At 41.2% G+C, this 20,666-nt stretch overlaps 3 protein-coding genes across 3 annotated transcripts; 1 reads left to right on the forward strand and 2 right to left on the reverse strand.

Moving 5' to 3' along the window:
* The first annotated feature begins 13,229 nt into the window (after positions 1 to 13,229).
* Positions 13,230 to 15,292, forward strand: LOC103695716 (putative polyol transporter 1). Its single transcript, XM_008777111.6, has 2 exons — positions 13,230 to 13,514; positions 13,618 to 15,292. The coding sequence occupies exons 1-2, from the start codon at positions 13,241 to 13,243 to the stop codon at positions 15,048 to 15,050; spliced, it is 1,707 nt and encodes a 568-aa protein (XP_008775333.2). The 5' UTR covers positions 13,230 to 13,240; the 3' UTR covers positions 15,051 to 15,292.
* A 2,819-nt stretch (positions 15,293 to 18,111) lies between these two features.
* On the reverse strand, positions 18,112 to 18,438 carry RPS14 (mitochondrial ribosomal protein S14). The gene has a single exon (XM_088701140.1). The coding sequence runs from the start codon at positions 18,436 to 18,438 to the stop codon at positions 18,136 to 18,138; it is 303 nt and encodes a 100-aa protein (XP_088557266.1). The 3' UTR covers positions 18,112 to 18,135.
* Position 18,439: 1 nt separating this feature from the next.
* LOC148702880 (Ribosomal L5P family protein) lies at positions 18,440 to 19,135 on the reverse strand. Its single transcript, XM_088700822.1, is given in 2 exon segments — positions 18,440 to 18,865; positions 19,010 to 19,135. Coding segments are annotated over 2 exon segments (552 nt in total).
* Positions 19,136 to 20,666: the final 1,531 nt, after the last annotated feature.

Consider the following 20,666-nt stretch of genomic DNA (forward strand, 5'->3'; position numbering starts at 1 on the left):
TGGTATTCGATTTACATTTTTTAATAAAAGAACCTTCTCTTTTCAAATTTTTTAATATTCTTCTTCCACTATAATTGCTTCTATTTCGATGCTTGTTTTGAATTTTACACCGACATGTTTGAGCTACACACACAAAAAAAGAAAAAGAAAAAGAGAAAAACCATTTTACACTATTTTGATGTAGTTCAGTGATTTCTTTTTTCAGGATGTTTGAATACTAATTTCACAAAATTCGGCTCGAAGGAGATGTTCATAGTTGTGGGATTGGGCTTCACAATGCCCATCTCAAGCCTTGTAGTCACTGGATGGCTTTGATGAGATGTATAACATTGGTGCTTCAATTAAGTTGAAGCTTGCACTTCAAGTGATTGATACGATTGGCCCATCAAGTGTAGTAGGATCCTGAGGAATGGTGAAGTTGAAGCTTGAAGTTTGTTCATGCGGAGCCCATTTATATTTTGTGGTGAGCTAGTATTGCCAGGTGCAATGGGCATAACAACAATACAAACCGGACCATGAAATGATGGAGAAGATGTATGGGCTACCACCATCAGGGGGCCTAGAAAGCAAGCAATCTAAGTAGTCGGACTAGCGACAATATTAGGTTTATCAAAAAGATGGCCGTGATTCTTAAAAGGAAAGTTGATCTCATTAAAGACTACATGGTGAGAGAGATACATTTGACTCGTTGAAGGGTAACAATAGCCTCTACGTTAGTGGCAGTATCCAAGAGAAATACAATGTATGGACCAGGAGTCGAACTTTGTCTTGATGTGATCTCCCAAATATGAAGAGCACCTTAACAAAAACTCCTAAGGATTCATAGTCTAGGTTTTTCCCAAATATCTTTTCATGAGGGCATCACATATACAACATCTGAGCAGAAAGTCCATTGATCAACGAAACAACAGTACTTTACCAAGGGCATTTTGGCACATTGTTAGATGCTCAGTCACATTGCCATGTTTTCTTTCTACTATACCATTTTGCTTCGGAGTATAAGAATTTGGATATTTGATGACGAATGTCATTGTCTACCCAATATGACAAAAAATTTTATCAACAAACTCTCCACCACCATGTATTTAAAGAATTTTAGTTTGCCTATTGAACACATTTTAATAAACTTGTGTAAGGCAATAATGAAAATTTGTGGCCTGGCAGTCGAGGAGATAGATAATGGTGCCTTTGGAGATGTAGATGGAGTCAGAATTAAGAAAGTCTTAAACTCATCAGGCCAAGAAATATCAGCCATAACATCGGTCACAAAGATCAAAAGTAACTCTGACACTTGAGGCTCTCGAGAAAGATCAAAATGTAGAGAGCGAGAAGTCAATCTAGTCTAGAGAGCCCAATCTCCAAAAAAGGTGGCATGTGGTGAGTCCATGATGTCAGCAGTGATGTCAAGTGATTCATCTTCCAAGTTCTTGCTAATGCCCAATACTAGAAACTTGGAATATATAGCCCCTTCTGTCTTTATAAGTTGTCTCACTCTACCACTGCATTAAAGATGAGCAGGTCTGGACTTGTGAACCACAACTTTTATTCTTTTGGAGGCGGTAACTTCAATCTTTGAGGCTGACCGAACAAAAGGAACCGTCATGGAGCTACAAGGTTAAGGATCGATCAAGAAATGATCGCAACCATGCATTCAAACACATCAACTCCATTTGGTCAAAAATAATTTTGCTTTTGACAGGAACTAGAGTTTTGCTTACAAATGATTGAGATTTACTACCAATCGGCTATAAATCAAAGAGATCATTAGGTGTCGAGTGAGAGGAGAGCCGATATTGATATAGTCCAAGATGGAGATAGGCACACTTTCATACTGAATATTGGTAATTTGAGCACCCCACCAACCCATAAGCTCTCCCATCATTGCAGGGCAAATATCAAAAGGGACAAAATGATAATCCAAGCATAATTGCTTATAAAAGAAATACACTAATGCAATCTAATACTTCCCAGAGACAAGTAGCCAATTAGAAAGCAAAGCATTCAAAGTAGAAGGATAGACAAAGGATGCCTTGGACTAGGTTGAATTGATGAGTAAAAAAGTTAGGAGAGTAGTATTCAACAGAGCACTTATTATATTCACCAATCTACATATGATGACGTTGACATGAAGATCTCTGGACACCAGAAAATCTCTCCAGAAAAGTCCTACAGCTTCGGTCTTTGGTGAGGACATATCATCCTTTTAAAATACTAGTCAGGTAGGTTTGGGAAAATGAAGAAAAGGGAACTCGAAGTTTCTATCTCTATGAGAGGAGTCCTTGTAAAAAAAAAATCTAAAACACTCTTAAAAAAATTGGAACAAGCCCTTTAAGTGAGCATACTGATGCCCGATAGGAACTATATCGGTCCATCATAAGCACGGTAGATCTCAAAGAAATAGATGCATAACCAGATTAATTAGGAGCATCTAGAGAGGACCTCTATATCCCCAATGCCCAGTACAACTAGTTCCAAACAAAATTAAATAAAAAAAAAGCTTAAACTACTTGATGTGGCTCTAGGATTCGCTAGTTTGGATACATGATCCATCTTGTATCAAAGTTGTAACAAAAGGTCTCAAATGAATGCTACAAAAGACCAAAAACTATTAAAATTTATGATGGAATAGACAAACAGAAAACCATGTTATCTCAGGCTTTAAAACCGACCCATTTGACATCCAAATAACTTGTGCTATATGATAATCATCCAATCCATAGATTTTGTCTATTAAGTCAAGTTGCAGAAAGAAAATTAATTTGGTGTATGTCGATTTCAAAGACATCATAGCAGCAGCCATCATAGATAGAGTTGAGTATCACATAACTTTCATTGCATTTCCACAATCATATCAATTGGAACTCAAATTAGAAAGATATAACAAATTGAAGCCATGTCGGCACTGCCGAGTGTAGCAAGAGGTTAGCATGCTGTCGGTTGGAAAATTGGTCTATAACTCCTACTTTGTCTGAGTCACCTTATATCGAGCTAAATGACCATCAGATAATTAGGTTTGGGCAGCAACATAAATGCCATTGGAAAAGTCTGGTGTTCCATCAATTGGTCTTAGTATGCAAGATTGCTGAAAATGTTCTGTTTCCTCTACTAAGTTGGGGACAAATCCTAAAAGCACCTATAAGTTTTCAGTCATCGTAATCAATATATTTATCAGTAAAAGCATTATCCCTTAAGAGTGCACTTTGAATATTTATCTCTTTGCATGGTGGATCAGGCGTAAAGTTCAATAGATTCTAGAGCGATCTTGGTAGATGTTAGACCTGAGGTTTAGCTCCTAATTATCTTTTTAGCCCTTAACTCTGATCCCTAATTGTCTTATTCTAGGTGAGTTAAAGGCCTTGCCGATCCTAACCAATATTCGGTATTCATCTTGAAGTCACATGCATCCCTGAATCTTGCACCTGTAATCTCCTAATCTTGCATGATAGCGTCGAGTCTAAACATGCCATGCCACTACTACTAGAAAGGGTCGAGAAATGGGACATATTGGCCATGAGATGCGCATGCAACATAGATTCCTCCAGCTCTTCTTCTTTAAACAAGCCATGTTAGTAACCAACTAGAAATTCTTCTTTAAACTTGATCACGAGATTTACATCACCTATCCTTGCTCACGCCTCCTTTCCTGCCAACTGATGGCCCAGCAGAAATTACTTCTTATTCCGTACATGTCAGTTGCTCATAGCTAGTAAATAATATGACATTACATTATATGATTAAGGCTTGATGCCCAGAGAAATTATGTGCATAGCTATGCACTCTGTAGCTATACACATAGATAATCATAGCCGCTTGTTTCTATAATGATACACTAAGATGAGCAATTGATAAATGGAGCTTATAGAAATAAGCAGTTGTAATTAGTTGCGTGCATGACATGGTGCGTGCAGTGTAACGTATAATCTCTTTGATTTCTAAGGGGTGGCTGAATCTGTGGCCTGCTGTAGCTTTACTTTTTGGGTCAAAGTAGTAGCTATAAGATAACCTACCAAATTAACTAAGCCTAACCCAACTGACCAAAGGAACCGTAGCTCCCAACCCATGTCTCTGACGACGAGCTCCTTTTGCCGAGAAAATTCAAGAGGAGGACTATCTTTATTTAACAATCGCGCTTCTGTGGATCTTTTGCCGCCAGGTGTGGCTGTTTTTATCCGGCACGTTCCCATCAGTGAATGAAAGCACGAGCCATTCGACAATGGCATGGGCACTAGGTTCCAATTATGGAGACGCTCTTTGTCGAGTCAACTAAATTTGTGTAGCTAGTCCAATTTGAAATCAATTTGGAGTTGGATTGTAGCACTAGAGGGTGACGCAAGAGGGCCATAACTTAACATCTAGACAGCACTGCCTGAGACTATAAACTTTCTCTTTTTTTTAATTCAAATAAATTACAAAAATTCTTTTGAAATTAGAAATAAATTGCACTTACATTCAATAGTTTAAAAAAACTTATGCTTATCCCCTTAAAGTTTATTTTTTATGCAACACTTTAATCTATAATTTAATAGAACGTTAGTCAAACTGCTAATCTTAAATAACATTTAAATACCACATTAATTTTTTTTTTAAAATGACCAAAATACCACCTAAAGGGTATAAGAAAAATTCATTCATCTCCTGTCCATCTAAGGGCAAGTTCAATTTTTTATATAAGATAAAAGGTTTTTCTAATTTTCTTAATTTAATTGGATGTAAGTGTAGATTCTACAAACTATTGGATGTAATTATAATAAACATAAATCTCAATGAGATTTTTATATTTTTTTTAATTTATACTTTGAAAGATAAAATAAAAAAGTTTGCTCTCTGAATTTACCCCAAGAGTGATGCTAGCTAACTAGGGTAGGGCTCATTAGCCATGTTTGGAGAGGATATACTGATAGACATATGATGCAGCATTTTATTGTGCATGCGGTATTGTAACGAGGATAAAATACATAAAACTTATTAGCTAAGTCTACAATTTATTTGGGAGGCTTATAACTAAAATGATTGGTACGAGTTCTTTAATGAAACATATGACTTGTCATCTCTAATCTTTGCTTTCTAGAAGAAACAAATGACTATTATAACTAGGTGCAAGCATGGCATTGTAGTGTTTTCCTGACCCTACTTCTTGGTAAAATAGATAATGATGTCCTGCATTGCTAATGCTTCTCGCTTTCATGGCATTATTGATGTTGAGACCTAGGCATGAAAAAAAAAAAATTTGTTGTCCAAATTAGTCGCTATATGGGGCCACCAGTGCCGCTATTTTGGACCACCAATATTTCACTAGATTGGCTCACATTGCTATGCCGATTAAAGCTTCATTTTGGTTAATGAAAGGACAACATGTGATATCCGATATCGAAATCCTCAAGACACATAATTTATACGGAATCAGCTGTAGTTGTATTCCATGATTAAAATTCGTAGTGAATATAAGAATTTCATAAATGCTCTCTTGGCAGCATAAAAATTTAAAATATACTGTTCTGATTTTTTTTTTTGAAATATGGTCCCTTGGAAACTAAGCGGCCAGACTATTTCGATGTAAGTATGAAAAATAGATATCTAAAATAGGTCGTGCATCAGTGCATGGTAGCCTTTCATTCAAGCTTTATGTCATGGCAAAATTAGGCCACATCTTCTCTACAAAAATAGTGGGAGTGGAAAAGGGCAGAAAGCACTACCAGCCTGGAAAAGAAAAGGACAGAAAAATACATGACAGCAGGAGATTCGTTTGTTGTTTGCAATTTTAGGTGATATGCCTAAGATTCTATATTGAAATTGACCAATAGCAGCTTGCCATACGGCCTCCACCGAATGCACCATAAAGCCATTTAAAACTTTTACGATGGAACAGCTTGCCTATGGTACACGTTAAGCCCAGCGACGAGCATAACTTGCGGATGAATATTGAGCAGTTAAGGTGCGTCTTCCCAGGTAATACCGTAATAGGCACGACTCTCACTCTATATAATATACATTCAAGTATGCTTGTTTTTATACTCTTATACTATTTTATTTTCTTTCAGGCCCATGTTGTTTCTCTAAATTTATGTCGGTTTTAGACATCAAAGAATTCTCCCTCAGATAAAGTTACTGCCAATCTTTCCACTTTTATTTTCAAGTCGCTCTTCTATCTCCAAATAGATTGTTACGTCCGAGCACAACCGACCACACTCCATTTGCTAGTTCGTCCAATCCTCTCAGCCCGAATTTTGGCGGCAACATTAGAATGAACCAACTGATATCGGTGCGTTATTTGGTTGTTATGAGTAAGCAAGGTTTTAAAGTAATGGCCATAATAGAAAAGGCTGCAACGTACAATGATTTCGCCCCCTTCATTGCATCACATACACAACGAGAGAAAAAGATAGCAGTTATGTTAGAATGGATTATTAAGTATTTCAGTATCCTGGTATAACACAAAAGGTCTTTGTTAGTTACATTTATACTATTAAATTAAATATTAGTTAAATTTCAAAATTTTAACAATTTTTCTCTCAATTAAAGCTTATACCTTCTAAGAAAAAAAAAGAAAACATTAGACAAATAGTTATTTGAAAATATCCTTATCAATCTTTCATTTTATGTTGTATATATTTTATTATAATACCATTGTAAAAATTATATTAATAGTAAAATTTTGATGTCACACATTGTTAGACAAATAATAGTTATTATATTATATATAACAATTAGTAGCGGTTTTGATATAATACTGTTATAATCTGTATAACAAAGAGTTAATAATATAATATATATATAATTATTGGCGCTCTTTCCATTCCATCCGAACGTGTCGTAGGATCCTCTGGCATAGTTCTGTCCAGATATAGTGGAGAAGAATGGTGACAAGCCAAATAGTGCGAGTTGGTGTGTGCATGTATACTACCAACGCTGGATTAGCCGGAAAGTGATCAAAGTTAAGATAGAAAGTAGCATAGGTCCAAATACCTTGATCTGCATAAATTTTTACTACCGTCATACCACCATTCAATGGAGATGGATAAGGGATGTAGCGCTATGCTACAATTAAGGGACATAACGTTGAGCTACTATATTGAAAGTTAAGTTACTTCTATTCTTAAGGTAGAAAGTACGACAGACTAAGATAGATAAAATGCATTGAATTGATTGTTGAAGGATCCATTGTAAAGGACAATTTTTACTTATTTATATTAATAGACAATAAATGCATACTCTAACGGTTGCCACCAGTCTAGCCTCCACGCTAGATGGTTTTAGTATATGACGCTAGTTATCCTCTACTCTTCATATTTGTCAGCACAGTTATACAACAACTGTTAGCCTAATAATCATATTTTTTCAGGTTTGGCTTATTCATATGTGTCCCAACTATTCATCTTTATGATGGCTAGGTCCTAAGCTTTCAATCTGCTTATCAACATCGGGACCGAACCCTCTTCCTTTGGACTATGCTTTCTCATTAAGTGAGATTCATCACGATTGGAACTCTATCCAATTCAACAAAAGTCATATGACCCTCGTCTACCTGATCCACATAACGGTTGCTCTCAGCCGCCAGCTGGATTAAGATGGGACACAAATAATGCCTTCGATATCTTCTTGGCTGATAATCAAGAGACTAGGAGGATGTCTGTCATCATATGCTCGGTATCTGCAGAGTCATAATCCTAATTCGTTGATCGATTATTATTTTCCTTTGAACGAAGTATCGCTTTAATAATCTGCTTATATCTTTTCTATTTACCCCAAGCTTGATGCTTTTTTCATGAAGTATTTTCATGTACCAAAACGGTCTGCACATCGCTCAAAAGATCTTCCACATCCATAAGGATCCGACTATCTTTGTATTAATGGCTTGGGTGCCAGATTCTTCATCGTTTGTCCTATCTCTTGGCAGATCAAGCCGACAATCTTCAATATTAGTCAAAAGAGCCGAATCATGTCCTTTGACATAGAGTTGATCGACCTTCGTTGAAAAGTACGATTCTTGGAGAAACCTACGAACTAGCATCCAAAGTTCTCCAAGAAGAGTAGAAAAAACTAAAAAATTATAAAAAGGTTGGTAGCATGGAATCCGTCATAGTGAAATATTATCATCTGTATTGACTTATTGGTCGAAACTCTTGTGGAACTTCTTACTAGATAATATGTAATACTATTATTTATTCTGCCTTTATATTCATCAGTTCTTTGATCTTTTAACAGCCTTTTTATATAGTATTGAGAGCCATACTATCTGTAATCTATATGAAGAACTTTTATCATTAGTAATGTCGAGTACCAGGCCGAATCAGCCCTTGTGTTGCTCCATTGTCTCTCAGCATATGGCAAATGAATCATATAGAAAATCTCTTGAAGCATCCTTCAAGAAAGTTGCCCTCCAACCATTGTGATGCTTACTGCTAGTTCTATAAAACTTCTTACCTTTTACTGTTGGGCGAATGACCATGAATTAATGTCAGCAAGTAATTGCTGTCTTCACCAATGATTTTCTCTAACTCGCTCTAACTAATAATCTCAAACATCAGCCACGAATTGATTGAAATATTCCTCGATAATTCAGTTTGTTGCAACCTTAATGGTGTCACTTTTGTAGTGCCTTAGTCAATGGATTTCAGAGCTCCATTATAGTCTTTGGCCGTTATTTCCTAATGAGTACTTAAAGCTTCAAATTTTGATTCTTCATACGTTGCAGTATTTTCATATAGAACCAATTCATTCTCTATTAGGACGGGACTAAGAGGTACCCAATCTTGTTATTTGATCTTTTTATATTCAAATATTCATCGGAATGTATGGGTTAAAACACTTTTCCAACAAGAAAATTGGATAATTTTGAAAAATTGGTACATAATTTCTCACTTTCTAAATTTATTTATTTTATTTAATTTAAAAATAAATAATTTCATTATCTAGGATGGGTCAATTTATTCCTATGGTGTAATTTATTTTGGAGTAAACACACAAAAAAAAGTAAGTTAACACATTTATTTCGATTAACTCATTTTGCTTCCATGCATGAGGATAATTTGATATTTAATATGATGCAAGATGTACATTATTTCTTTGTACAATGCAACCAATTAATGCAACTTGTAAGAACAATTCTTTTGCGATTTAAATTGTCGTCCTCTTTTTTAAAGAGTGATCTTTTTAATCTTCTATTTGGAGAAACACAATGTTGCACAAACAAATCCTATATACGAGATTCATACTTAGTCTTGGTTATGTGAGATATTAATCCAACGAACGGCATTTGAATACTAATATGGTTTTATTTTTTATTTTATTTTTTTTGGTGAAAACGATATTTCATATAGCTCTAACTTGAGTACATCCAGCCATATCAAAAAAAAGTAAAGAGTACAAGGTAGGAGGAATATCTCCTACAGATGTTCATGTGATCTCCTCGGAGTACCGGGCAACAAATAAGGCAACCCAGTCTGTTGCACTGTTCGCCTTCCGAAAAAATATGTAAAGCCAGAAAATCGCTCGGCTCCTGAGCCAATCTCCGAATCTTATGGATGAGAGGATGACCATCACCATATCTATCCACTCTCCGAATCCACTCGATCACTACAGAGGAATCTTCCTCAAGGCATATGTGCTCAGCACGGAGTACCCGCCTCGCATAGAATATCCCCTCCTAGGCTACCCGCAGCTCTGCACCAACTGCAGTAAGTTCAGGCGAGCGGCGACCACCAGCTGCTGACAAACTACCCAGATGGTCTCTGATGACGAAGCCAACTCCTCCGGATACTCCGTCCACCGACATACTACCATCGAAGTTCACTTTTAGATGACCAAGGGGTGGGGATACCCAAGAAACTAGGACGAACTTGGGTGCTGTGATAGCGGAAAGAGTACCCTAGGTATCCCTGGCCATCTCAGAAGAGAACCTAATGGTAGTAGTAGTAGTAACTTCCCTAGTAAGACGCATGGCTCTGTCCACCACCATCCACGGGAGTAACCGCTTGTCCTTAAAGATGCCAGCATTCCTATCCAACCAAATAGAATGAGCCAAATATGCCCACCGGATCTCGTCCTCAACAGTGCTAGGTCTCCGCATGGAAACTCTCAGCTAATGAATCAAATCTTGTATCGACTCGATTGAATGGGGCAACAAAGAGGGTGATCGGCTCCAAATTCCCCTAACTCTGGGACATTACAGGAGAACATGATCAATCGTCTCCTCAGTCTCCATACACTCCTCACAACACTGAGTGATCCTCACCCCTCGTCGTGCTAGCAAACTCCTGATTGGTAGGCAGCCCCATGCCACTTCCCAGATGAAGAGCGCCACACGCGAGTAAATCCACATCCTCCAAATCCATCCTCCCTCTATTTGCCGGGTGGCTCTTGGCCCAACAACATGTAAATATCCCTGGCTCGCAACTGCAATCTCCCTGTCGGCATCTAGACTAGACTATCCAGCCCCTCCCGGGCAAGGACAGGTAGGGCCAGGATCATCTCTGCCAACTGCTCCCCAAAAGCCTTCCTAATCAACTCCACCCTCTAATGGTCCCCCCCGGGCTCCATCAAATCTCTGACCCTGAGACAGGCTAACCTCGACGTATCCACCATAATCGGAAGTCTACTAATAGGCTGCTCCGTCACCCAGCGATCCTCCATAACATATTAATGGACCGACCATCACAAATAGCCCATCTAATCGCGGGAAGCACCAGCCTTGCTCTAGCACAAATCTCCCTCCAGACTGATGAATGGCGACGCCCAGCATGGGCCCCAGGCACTAGAACGCCATACATGGCCCTCATCAGTGAGGAACATATACCATCAGGCTCCAACACAACTCTAGTGGTGTGCCGTGCCGCTAGGACCTCCCGCCTCGCCACCAAGGACTGCACCCCCAAACTACCGTATCTCGTCAGCTGACATACAACCTCCCATGCCATAAGATGGATGCTCCCTCTGCCTCCGTTCCTCCCCCAAATAAAGTTCCTAAAGATCTGCTCAATATTCCTCACTATCGCTACTGGTATAAGGGAGTTAGATAGTAGGTAAATCGGAATCGAGGAAAGAACTGACCGTACTAGGATAATCCTGCCCATTATGGAGAGTGAATGTATCTGCCACCCCTCCAACCTGTGCCTGATACTGATCTCGAGAGAGGAGCAATCGCTGCTGCATAGACGCTGACTGGAAATCGATACTCCCAAATACCTCAACGTGTCCTGTTGCTCTTCCACCCCTAGAATCTCCAATATGGAGGTCTTCACATCCGGTTTGGTCCTCGGGCTAAAACAAATTGCTGACTTAGATGAATTAACCCGTTGACCAGACATAGAACAATAATCCCCAAAAATCCTCCAAATAATCCATGCAGCTTGCCTAGTCGCCCGGGCTAACAAAAGACAATCATCGGAAAAGAGTAGATGAGAGATCGGTGTGGCATCCGGCACAGGCATATAAACCTCCAGCTCCTGTATGATCACTACATGTCGAAGGGTCCTAGAAAGTGCATCTGCGCATATAATAAACAGTAATAGAGAGAGGGGGCAACCTTGATGCAATCCACCAGAAGATACAAAATACCATGATGGCGTTCCATTTACCAAGATGGTGAAGGAAGGAGCTCTGATACATCCCATAATCCATCTGATCCATGCCTCGGAAAAGCCAAACCCCTGTAGAGATTGCTGCATAAAATTTCATTTCATCCTATCATAGGCCCTCTCCATGTCAAGATTGATCCCCCACAAACACCTCATACTAGAAGCCCTACAAAGATCAAACATGAACTCCTGGGCAATAAAAACATTATCTGTAATACTCCGCCCTCCCACAAAAGCCCCTTGCTCCGGGCTGATCAGTCTCGGAAGAATATCCCTCAATCTAACAGCTAGTAACTTCGTCGTTGCCTTGTACAAGGTAGTACACAGACTGATCGGGCGAAAGTGACTAGGCTCGGAAGCATCCTATCGCTTCGGTATCAGGGTGACTAGGGTCCTCTGCCAATCTGTAGATATCACGGCTGTGTTGAAATACTATTGTATGGCAGCCATCACACCCTGACCAACAATCATCCAATACCTCCAAAAGAATAACGGTGGAAAGCCATCCGGACCCGGCGCCTTGTCCCCCTCAAGGGACCACATCACCTCCTGAATCTCCATCTCAAATACTGGCCTAATCAGTGCGGTCATATCCTCCTACGCCACCCGTATCAGTGGCGGCACGATACCCTCTGAGGTCTCAGTACTCATCTGCTCAGACCATCTGGCCCTGAAAAAACTCTCCAACACCCTCCGAATCATATCTGAGTCCTCCACTAACTGCCCATCCTCATCCCTGATCGTCCTGATCCTGTTCCGATGCCTCCTGATCACTGCCGCCTGGTGAAAAAATCTAGTATTCCGATCCCCCTCCTAGATCCATTGTACCCTCGATTTCTGTCTCCAAATGATCTCCTGCTGTCTCAAGAGGGAATCATGCAAGGCTAGGAGTGATCTAAACTCCCCCATCTTCTCATCTGCCAAACTCCCCCCACGGCCTCCTGAGCCTGTAACCTGGCAATGGCCTCCTCAGACTCCTCAATCATCCTGAAGATATTCTCTACCTTCTCACGGTTCCACCTTCTCAACTTTCTTTTCGTCAGCTCCAACGGCGAGACACACGATACATAGCATCCCCTCTCACCGGTACGCTCCATGCCTCCCTCACAATCTCCCAAGACCATGGATAACATGTCCAGAACTTCTCAAATATAAAGGAGGGGCGAAATGAGACAATTGCATCAATACTAACCAGTAAAGGGATGTGGTCGGACGCAATCCTCGGCAGGTGACGGACATGATAGTCAGAGAAACACTGGGCCCACCCAGCTGTGGCATAGACTCTGTCCAATCTCTCTCAAACTTGGGCCTGTCCCTGCTGATTATTGCACCATGTGAATTTTGCGCCCGAAAAGCCCAAATCTGTCAATCCATTTGACATAATAAATTCTTGGAATTTCCTGATTTTCCTCTTATAAGTAAAGGCCCTCCCTCCCATTTTCTTCTGGGGATCAATAATACAGTTGAAATTACCTGCCAACAACATAGGATAGCCCTAATTAATAAGTTGAGACGCCTCCTCACTCTATAATCTGTTATCACCCATGTTACTAAGTTCTAACCTTGCGCCAAAAAGTTAGGCGCGTGCGACGACCATTGTCGTCATCTTGTTGTCACTTTACGGGGACACGGCGACTTTGACGAGTGTTCAAGACTCTCAAACTCACATGGCCTCCATATCCAATTATTTAGGCTATCATACTCTCGACCACAAGTCCATTCCAGTCCCTCGCTCTACTGGCGCAATATCTCTTCTCCTCCCTCAAAGAACGCATCTCGCCAGCAGAGAAATGGATGACCAGAAACCTAGAGCACCAGCAATTTCTGATCCTCCTCCCAACCAAACTCTAGCCTTGGAAAAGCCAAAGAAGCCTCCAAGAAACAAATACGCCTTGGCCTGTGCCACGCTTGCTTCCATGACCTCAATCCTCTCGGGTTATGGTACGAATACTAACTCTTTAAGTGTCCTGGTTATGAGGTCAGCCGCAGTATTTTGCTGTTTCTAGTACTAGTCTTTTCAAATTCTTTAACTACTTGTTTACAGATGTAGCAGTGATGAGTGGTGCTTCTGTTTTCATTCAAAAAGACCTGGAAATAAATGACACCCAGATCGAAATCCTCGCCGGCATCATCAACATCTTCTCCCTTGTAGGCTCCGTCGCCGCAGGCCGGACCTCCGACTGGATTGGCCGCCGCTACACAATTATCTTCGCGGCTGCCATCTTCTTCGCCGGGGCCCTCCTAATGGGTCTCGCCACAAACTACGCCTTCCTAATGGTCGGCCGCTTCGTCGCCGGCGTCGGCGTCGGCTACGCTCTCATGATCGCCCCCGTCTACACCGCCGAAGTCGCCCCCACCTCGTCCCGCGGCTTCCTCACGTCCTTCCCGGAGGTATTCATCAACTCCGGCGTCCTCCTCGGCTACGTCTCCAACTTCGCCTTTGCAAAGCTGCCGGACCACCTCAACTGGCGCATTATGTTCTGCGTCGGTGCCGTGCCGCCCATCTTCCTAGCCATCGCTGTCCTCGCCATGCCCGAGTCGCCTCGGTGGCTCGTCATGCAGGGCCGGCTTGGCGAGGCCAAACGTGTCCTCGCCAAGACCTCGGATACGCCGGAGGAAGCCCAACTCCGGCTCTTGGAGATCAAAGAGGCCGCTGGAATACCCGAAAACTGCAACGACGAAGTTGTCGCAGTATCGGAGAAAAGCCATGGCGAGGGCGTGTGGAAAGAGCTTTTACTCAGACCCACACCGTCGGTGCGCCGTATACTGATCGCCGCAATCGGGCTACAGTTCTTCCAGCAGGCTTCAGGCATCGACTCGGTGGTGTTGTACAGTCCTCGAGTGTTTGAGAAGGCCGGGCTCAAATCGGATTCCAATTCCTTAGGCGCCACGGTGGCCGTCGGGTTCATGAAGACGGCGGCGATCTTGGTGGCGACGTTCTTGCTGGACCGTGTAGGGCGGCGGCCGTTGCTCCTAAGCAGCGCCGGAGGGATGGTTATTTCTCTCGTTATTCTTGCTTCCTGTTTGTCAGTTATCGAACACCATCCTCACGAGAAGCTGACATGGGCGGCGGCGATGTCGATCGCGACTGTGCTGACCTTCGTCGGCTCGTTCTCCATCGGCCTCGGGCCGATCGCGTGGGTGTACACCTCGGAGATCTTTCCGCTGAGGCTGAGGGCGCAGGGAGCGAGCTTGGGGACGGCCACCAACAGGATTCTGAGCGGGGTGGTCACCATGACGTTTATATCGCTCTACAAGGCGATTACCATAGCTGGGAGCTTCTTTCTTTACTCCGGGATTGCGGCGGCCGGGTGGCTCTTCTTTTATTTCTTCTTGCCGGAGACGAGGGGAAGGAGTCTGGAGGACATGGAGGTGCTCTTCGGTAAGAAGCCGGAGGGTGGAGAAGAAGAGAAGAAGGGGGAGGCGGAAGTAGTGCACGGAGTTGGAGAAGATAGCAATGCGAAGACTGAGGTTTAACGCGATTACTCTCTAATTACTTTGTTACTTGAACATTGTGAACAAGAATCACTAAAGAAAAACAAAATCGTAAAGCACTTGATGCAGAGTGCTTTATGTTCCCGCTTATTAGTTTCCTTTCAGCTGAGGCTAGAAAATGATTGTATAATTAGCTCGTCAAGTTCGGCTTGTTTGTTATTGAGCCGAGCTCACAGCAACTCATATAATTATGATAATTAAAATGAAATAATTACTTATACATACATAGCGTGCTGAATCTGAGTAAGTTAAATCTAGCTAGTTCCAACTTGAGTCATTTATTAATTGATCGAGATAAACATGAGCCATATTTCATGGTGAAGATGAGCTAAGGATCGAGTGGCTTCCTCTGTTTGACGGTGTTCTAGCAAAGGAGCCAAGCATGTGAAGGAGAGATTAGTAAGGAGTCAGCGAAGAAAGAGGACAGTGGTCGATGGGCAGGTTTAGGCTGGCGTGGTTGGGCTTGCGAGTTGATGTGACTTCTAGACAGAGAGACTCGTTGATCATTTAGAGTACTGGACTCACCAAAAAATATGAAACAACAGTGGGAGCACTGGACCATTGTTGTTCTTGAACATTTTCCTAATGATTGTGGGCCCTTTTTTTGTCACGTCCTTGGACGCTTTCCTTAACCATAGGGGCGCCTTTTTTCATATCAAAAACGTTGAAAAAATAATAAAAGAACGCCCCCTTCTCTAGAGTAAATCATGTGGCTGGTGGATCCTAGGGAGGGCCGTCCAACCGTCTTGATTTTTTTTGTCGAGTATTGGCCCATGGCCTGACCCCAGATGGTATTAGATATCGTCAATGAGCCAGCCCATGCGCAATTCCCAAACCTGATTAATAATATTGGCTTAAATAACTTATCTTTACCTCATATTAGTGTATATTTCGCTGATTTTAAGCTAATTATCTGTGGGAAATATTGAGTTTGAGTAATCTGATGGATGCTTAAGATATTGAGTAATTTGTATTAATGGAGCGGAATGAGGTTGTTTGACTTAACGTTTAGGCTGGAGAAGAGTCACCTTTTTTCATGTAATGCATGTGCGCGGACTAAGATCTTGTTTGGCATTATCATAAGTAGTAGAGCTTTTGTCTCTAGGATTTTAGATAGCAGAGCATTTAATAAAAAAATATTTATTATTTGGCAACTACATTCGTTAAGTACTATGAAATTTTAATACATACTTGGGTATTCTCATATTTGGGAATGATTTGAAAATTTGAAGGATTATTTTGAAAATTATTAAAGATGAGAAGATGTATGTGAGAATCTTCCAAAGTTAAGGGGTCAAAATATATTTTTTTCTTTTTTTTTTTTTCTGTTGCTAGACTATTTGCCCTTTTGGCAGAGTAACATTTGGTTTCCATGTGATTTTGCCACGCTTCTGAAAGTATCAAAAGATGAGGTCTCCATATCGACAAGAAGATATTAAAAAAAAAACTGACTCCTAACACTTTGATATCCATTCCTTATTTCCTTCTCAATCCGGCCGACCACGGTTATCATCCCCAACCACGGTTATCATCCTTGACCTTTCTCTTCTTTATCTAATCTTATTCTCACATTATTCCCTCTCAGCTACTCCTATTCCCAAACCCCTGCTCTATCTTCTTCTACTTCCCTTCCTCGAATGGTCGTGTATCGATCTATCCTTTTTCCCCTAGGATTCTTTGTTTTATCAAGTTTTGCTTTAGTAAAAACTTTGCTAACTAGGATTTCTAAGCTCTTGTGAGGTCTATGATAGTATAATTTTAAGGATCATGTACCAACCTGCATTGCCCATCATATTTTTTTTATTAGCATAATTCTGTATGAACCTATATTATTTTTTTTTATTAGCATAATTTTGTTAGAGTGATTTTAGCTTCTTATCATATCACAAGGGCACGGCTCTGTATGAGGTCGGATAGTACGTGGGATCTTCTACTTAGAATACGATAACGATACCACCAAAGGTGCAAAGCTAGGTCTGGGATCGATCCCATCTAGCAAAGAAAGCAGTCACGCCAGAAAAAAGAAAGTCAAGCTTGAAAACTCGCCATAATCACACTGAACGCCCAGCTTCGCAGAGCAGCTCTCTCCCCAGTCCACAGCAACGTGTGGAATCTGGATCTACTTACTGTGTGTTCTGACTCTATTGGATCAAGTCAGATACTAAGCCTTCTACTACTACTACTAGGAAGATAAAATGCTACATTTCAGAGATTAGACTCTCTTACTGTGATTAATCTAGGCTGTTCCCGAGCCAGGTTCCTTGGATCCATTCTGACCTAAATGGATGAATGAAGAAGGGGGCGGGCAGATACGACGGCCCAGGCCCATTCCCGTTCCCAATAATCTCCATTCCCGCTTTGCTTAGTGTGCCGTGCCAGTACTTTTTATTATCAATGAATGATCTGTGCTACCAAAGTCTCAGAAAATCATAGTCAAACGAGTCTCATTTTCAGAACATGGCAAGCCAAAAGAAAACCTGCATCTAATTGGCTCGAAAGCCGGCCCTTGTTCAATAGCCAGTATTGAATCATTTCTAGGGAGAAGACAAGTTAGTGCTATCAGTAGAGTTGCTTTCTCGGCTTGCATCTGGCATCTTTGGGGAGAACGCAATAGAAGGATCTTCGAGGCCAAAGAACTCCCTAAAGACAGACTTATCCTTCTTATAGTGATTGATGTTGGTGCCAAAATCAATGCTTCCAATCTGTCTGAGAAGGAGAACTAGAATTCCAAGGATATCATAGAACATTGAGGCTGTAACTTCACTCCTAAAAGCTCCATTGTTAAGACATGTTTATGGGAAAAGCTCCCTCCTCAATGGCTTAAACTTTACACTGACGGCTTTACATCCAGAAGTTGCTCTGGCATTGGCGGTATCATTAGAAATAAGTTTTCCCCTGGGGCATCCTAACGTCAACGTACGTCGCTCTGAGCAAGATCGTCGAGACGTCTACGCGTGGAAAAAACCTTGCATTCCAAACAATTGCAATTGTGGAAATTTTTGAAATAGAGTGGAGTGTGGCAGCTATCCCACCAAAGCTAACCTTTGTTCTATTGGTTTGGTGGTTGCTACCAAGACGATTTCTTTATGCCCATCAAAGGACCTCGAGATGCTAATCCACGAAAAACGATACGAGAAATGCGAAAGAACTCAACTACGGAACGAGGGCGACCCGTGGAAATACATCGGTTTCTTACTCGTGCAAAGGAACTATTTCTTGGCAACTTGGACAACTTATAATGATTTTTGTCCCGCATATCAGACGGAAGATTGGGATCTTTACAAAAGGCTTTGTAAAGCTTTCGTCTCAATTCATATTTAGCCGCGAGCAATCTACGTTTGTGATCTCGTATATTTTGCTTCTCCGACATCTTACTTAGTTTCTCCCTCATCTTTTAGCAAAAAGCCACTCCACGATGGTAAAGTCTCATCTTTTGTGTTTGCTGAAGTGACAATAGTAACATTGAACCCTCGAATATGCTCGAAGATCTCGAAATGATCTTCCAGTTCCGGGGAGAATTCGCAAAACTCCGTTTCCATCAAAAATTTCATGGGGTTTTCCCATATTTCGACCGAAGAATTTAACATAGACATTACTGTCGAGATTCTGACCAAAAAATTAGACATTCCATACCCTCGGAGAGCGCTTTGTCGTGCAAAGTCACTGACATATCCTGTGTCTTTTTCGGACCCCAAGAATGGATTGGATCGAAATGACTTTCCTGCTTGGAAATAAGGGCCCCTTTATGTCTGTATGAATCTCTGACTGCGCGGAATCTCCATAGCCAATTTTCCGCCCTATTTACTAGGAAGATAAGAATCAAAAGGATCGAACTACCTACTCATTATTCGGAGGTGAATCATAGAACACCAAAAGCTTTGGTATATTATGGACCTAACATCGGTCACATCCCTCACGACATAAGATTGAAAGATCCAAACCTTCCTCTTCGAAGCGGAAACGGACATGGAGCAGTTACAGTCATTCAATGGAGATGTTCGCCTTTGGAATGAAGATGGATGAACAGGCACGTCGAGCTTGGAACTGATGAAATTTGGGAAAAACATGGAACCGGTCACAACACAGGAACGGGGGGAATGACTACCTGTAATAAAGCACAGGCTAATACGAGCCGACCGCTTATCATCACATAGTTGCCCAACTTATATGAGATTCTTTGTTACTTTAGGAACATATAAGACATCAGACAGAACTATTGTGCCAGCACATGCATTTTGAATAGCTACTGTACCCTCTGAATTGACAATGGAGAGTTGTCACTCGTATACAAAAAACTCTATGCAAGAATCTGTGTTGAGGTTGACGCATCAAAGGACTTTGACCTTCAATGCGGAAATTGTTCCTGGACCACTGTTTTTGTGGAATATGATTGGAGGCCTTCAGTCTGCTCCATGTGTAAGGTTTTCGGGCACTCTACTGCTTCATGTGCCCTAAACCCTAATCCTAATTCCTTCAAGTCAGATTCAATCAAACCAATTCCAAATGCTGGTCCTAGCTCTAAACAGTCTGCTAAGGAGGTCTTTTTTGATGCGCAAGTTGTAGATGATATTGTATTGAACTACCTAAGGCTACAGTCCTTACTTATTTTGATATGTTTCATGATAGGGTTTACGATTTGGTGGGTTCACTTGTCGGACAACGAACAGAGATAGAATCAGATCGATTCCCGAAATGCCTTTTTGGATCTTCCTCAATGTCCCGGCTATTCACGGAACGTGAGAAGCAGATATCGATTCATTTTTCCAGGTACTTCCGACTTGGGTTACGCCTGTCTTCCTGAGCACATGATGATTTGGAATCGCATAGCAACTTGTATCAATCAGTAATATTTTTCATTGTTAGTATGATCCTATATCAGTTTATATTATTTTTCTTGTATAGAGTTTGTACACAAATATGTATAATCTCGAGATGTATCGAATATGATGGAACAGAAAAATAAAATCACTTTTCTCTCTCATTTTCTCTTGTTTTTCTCTTCTTTTGCAAATATTTTAATATGGTATTAGGGACACCGATCACCTAATCTATCACCATTGTCACGACCCCCGCCCCGCTTCTGGCGGGCCGCCGCGACGGTCCTAGGGTGCGGGTAGGCATAAGGCCACCAGCCACCACGTAGAACCCTACTACCTATCAATCATCAATAAATCCTGAAAATTTTGGCATGATGCATGCACAAAATGATCACCTTTCCTATATTGACCTGTCAGGATTATCTTAATACATACAACAACTCTACCTGTCAGAGCAGCACATATAACCTGCTACAATATAAACCTGGACAAGATATCACAATACATCATCACAGGCACACAACTGATCTGCACATATATATATATATACCTGTTTCCCAATCCATCCATGGTCAAACCCATATCCACAACATGATCTATGACTATAACTATACACTATATACAACAGAATGTTTATAATACACCAAAAGGTATAAACCTCTATCTACATTATACTATGGAGCGGCACAGCTAGCACGTAATCTCTAACCCTGCTCCTCTCTATAACAATACCTGCCCTGCAATCAAAAACACCAAACTGGGGAGTGAATATATGAATACT

This window comes from Phoenix dactylifera, chromosome 7, assembly GCF_051530095.1.
Source record: "Phoenix dactylifera cultivar Ajwa chromosome 7, Ajwa_hap1_PhDact_Kaust_v1.1, whole genome shotgun sequence".
NCBI lineage: Eukaryota > Viridiplantae > Streptophyta > Magnoliopsida > Arecales > Arecaceae > Phoenix > Phoenix dactylifera.

Bases quoted from the DNA above. Each gene is read 5' to 3' on its own strand.
- RPS14 (XM_088701140.1), bottom strand. From the start codon at position 18,438: ATGTCGGAGAAGCAAAATATACGAGATCACAAACGTAGATTGCTCGCG.
- LOC103695716 (XM_008777111.6), top strand. From the start codon at position 13,241: ATGGCCTCCATATCCAATTATTTAGGCTATCATACTCTCGACCACAAG. The intron at 13,515-13,617 runs GTACGAATACTA...ACTTGTTTACAG, and splicing joins CTCAATCCTCTCGGGTTATG to ATGTAGCAGTGATGAGTGGT.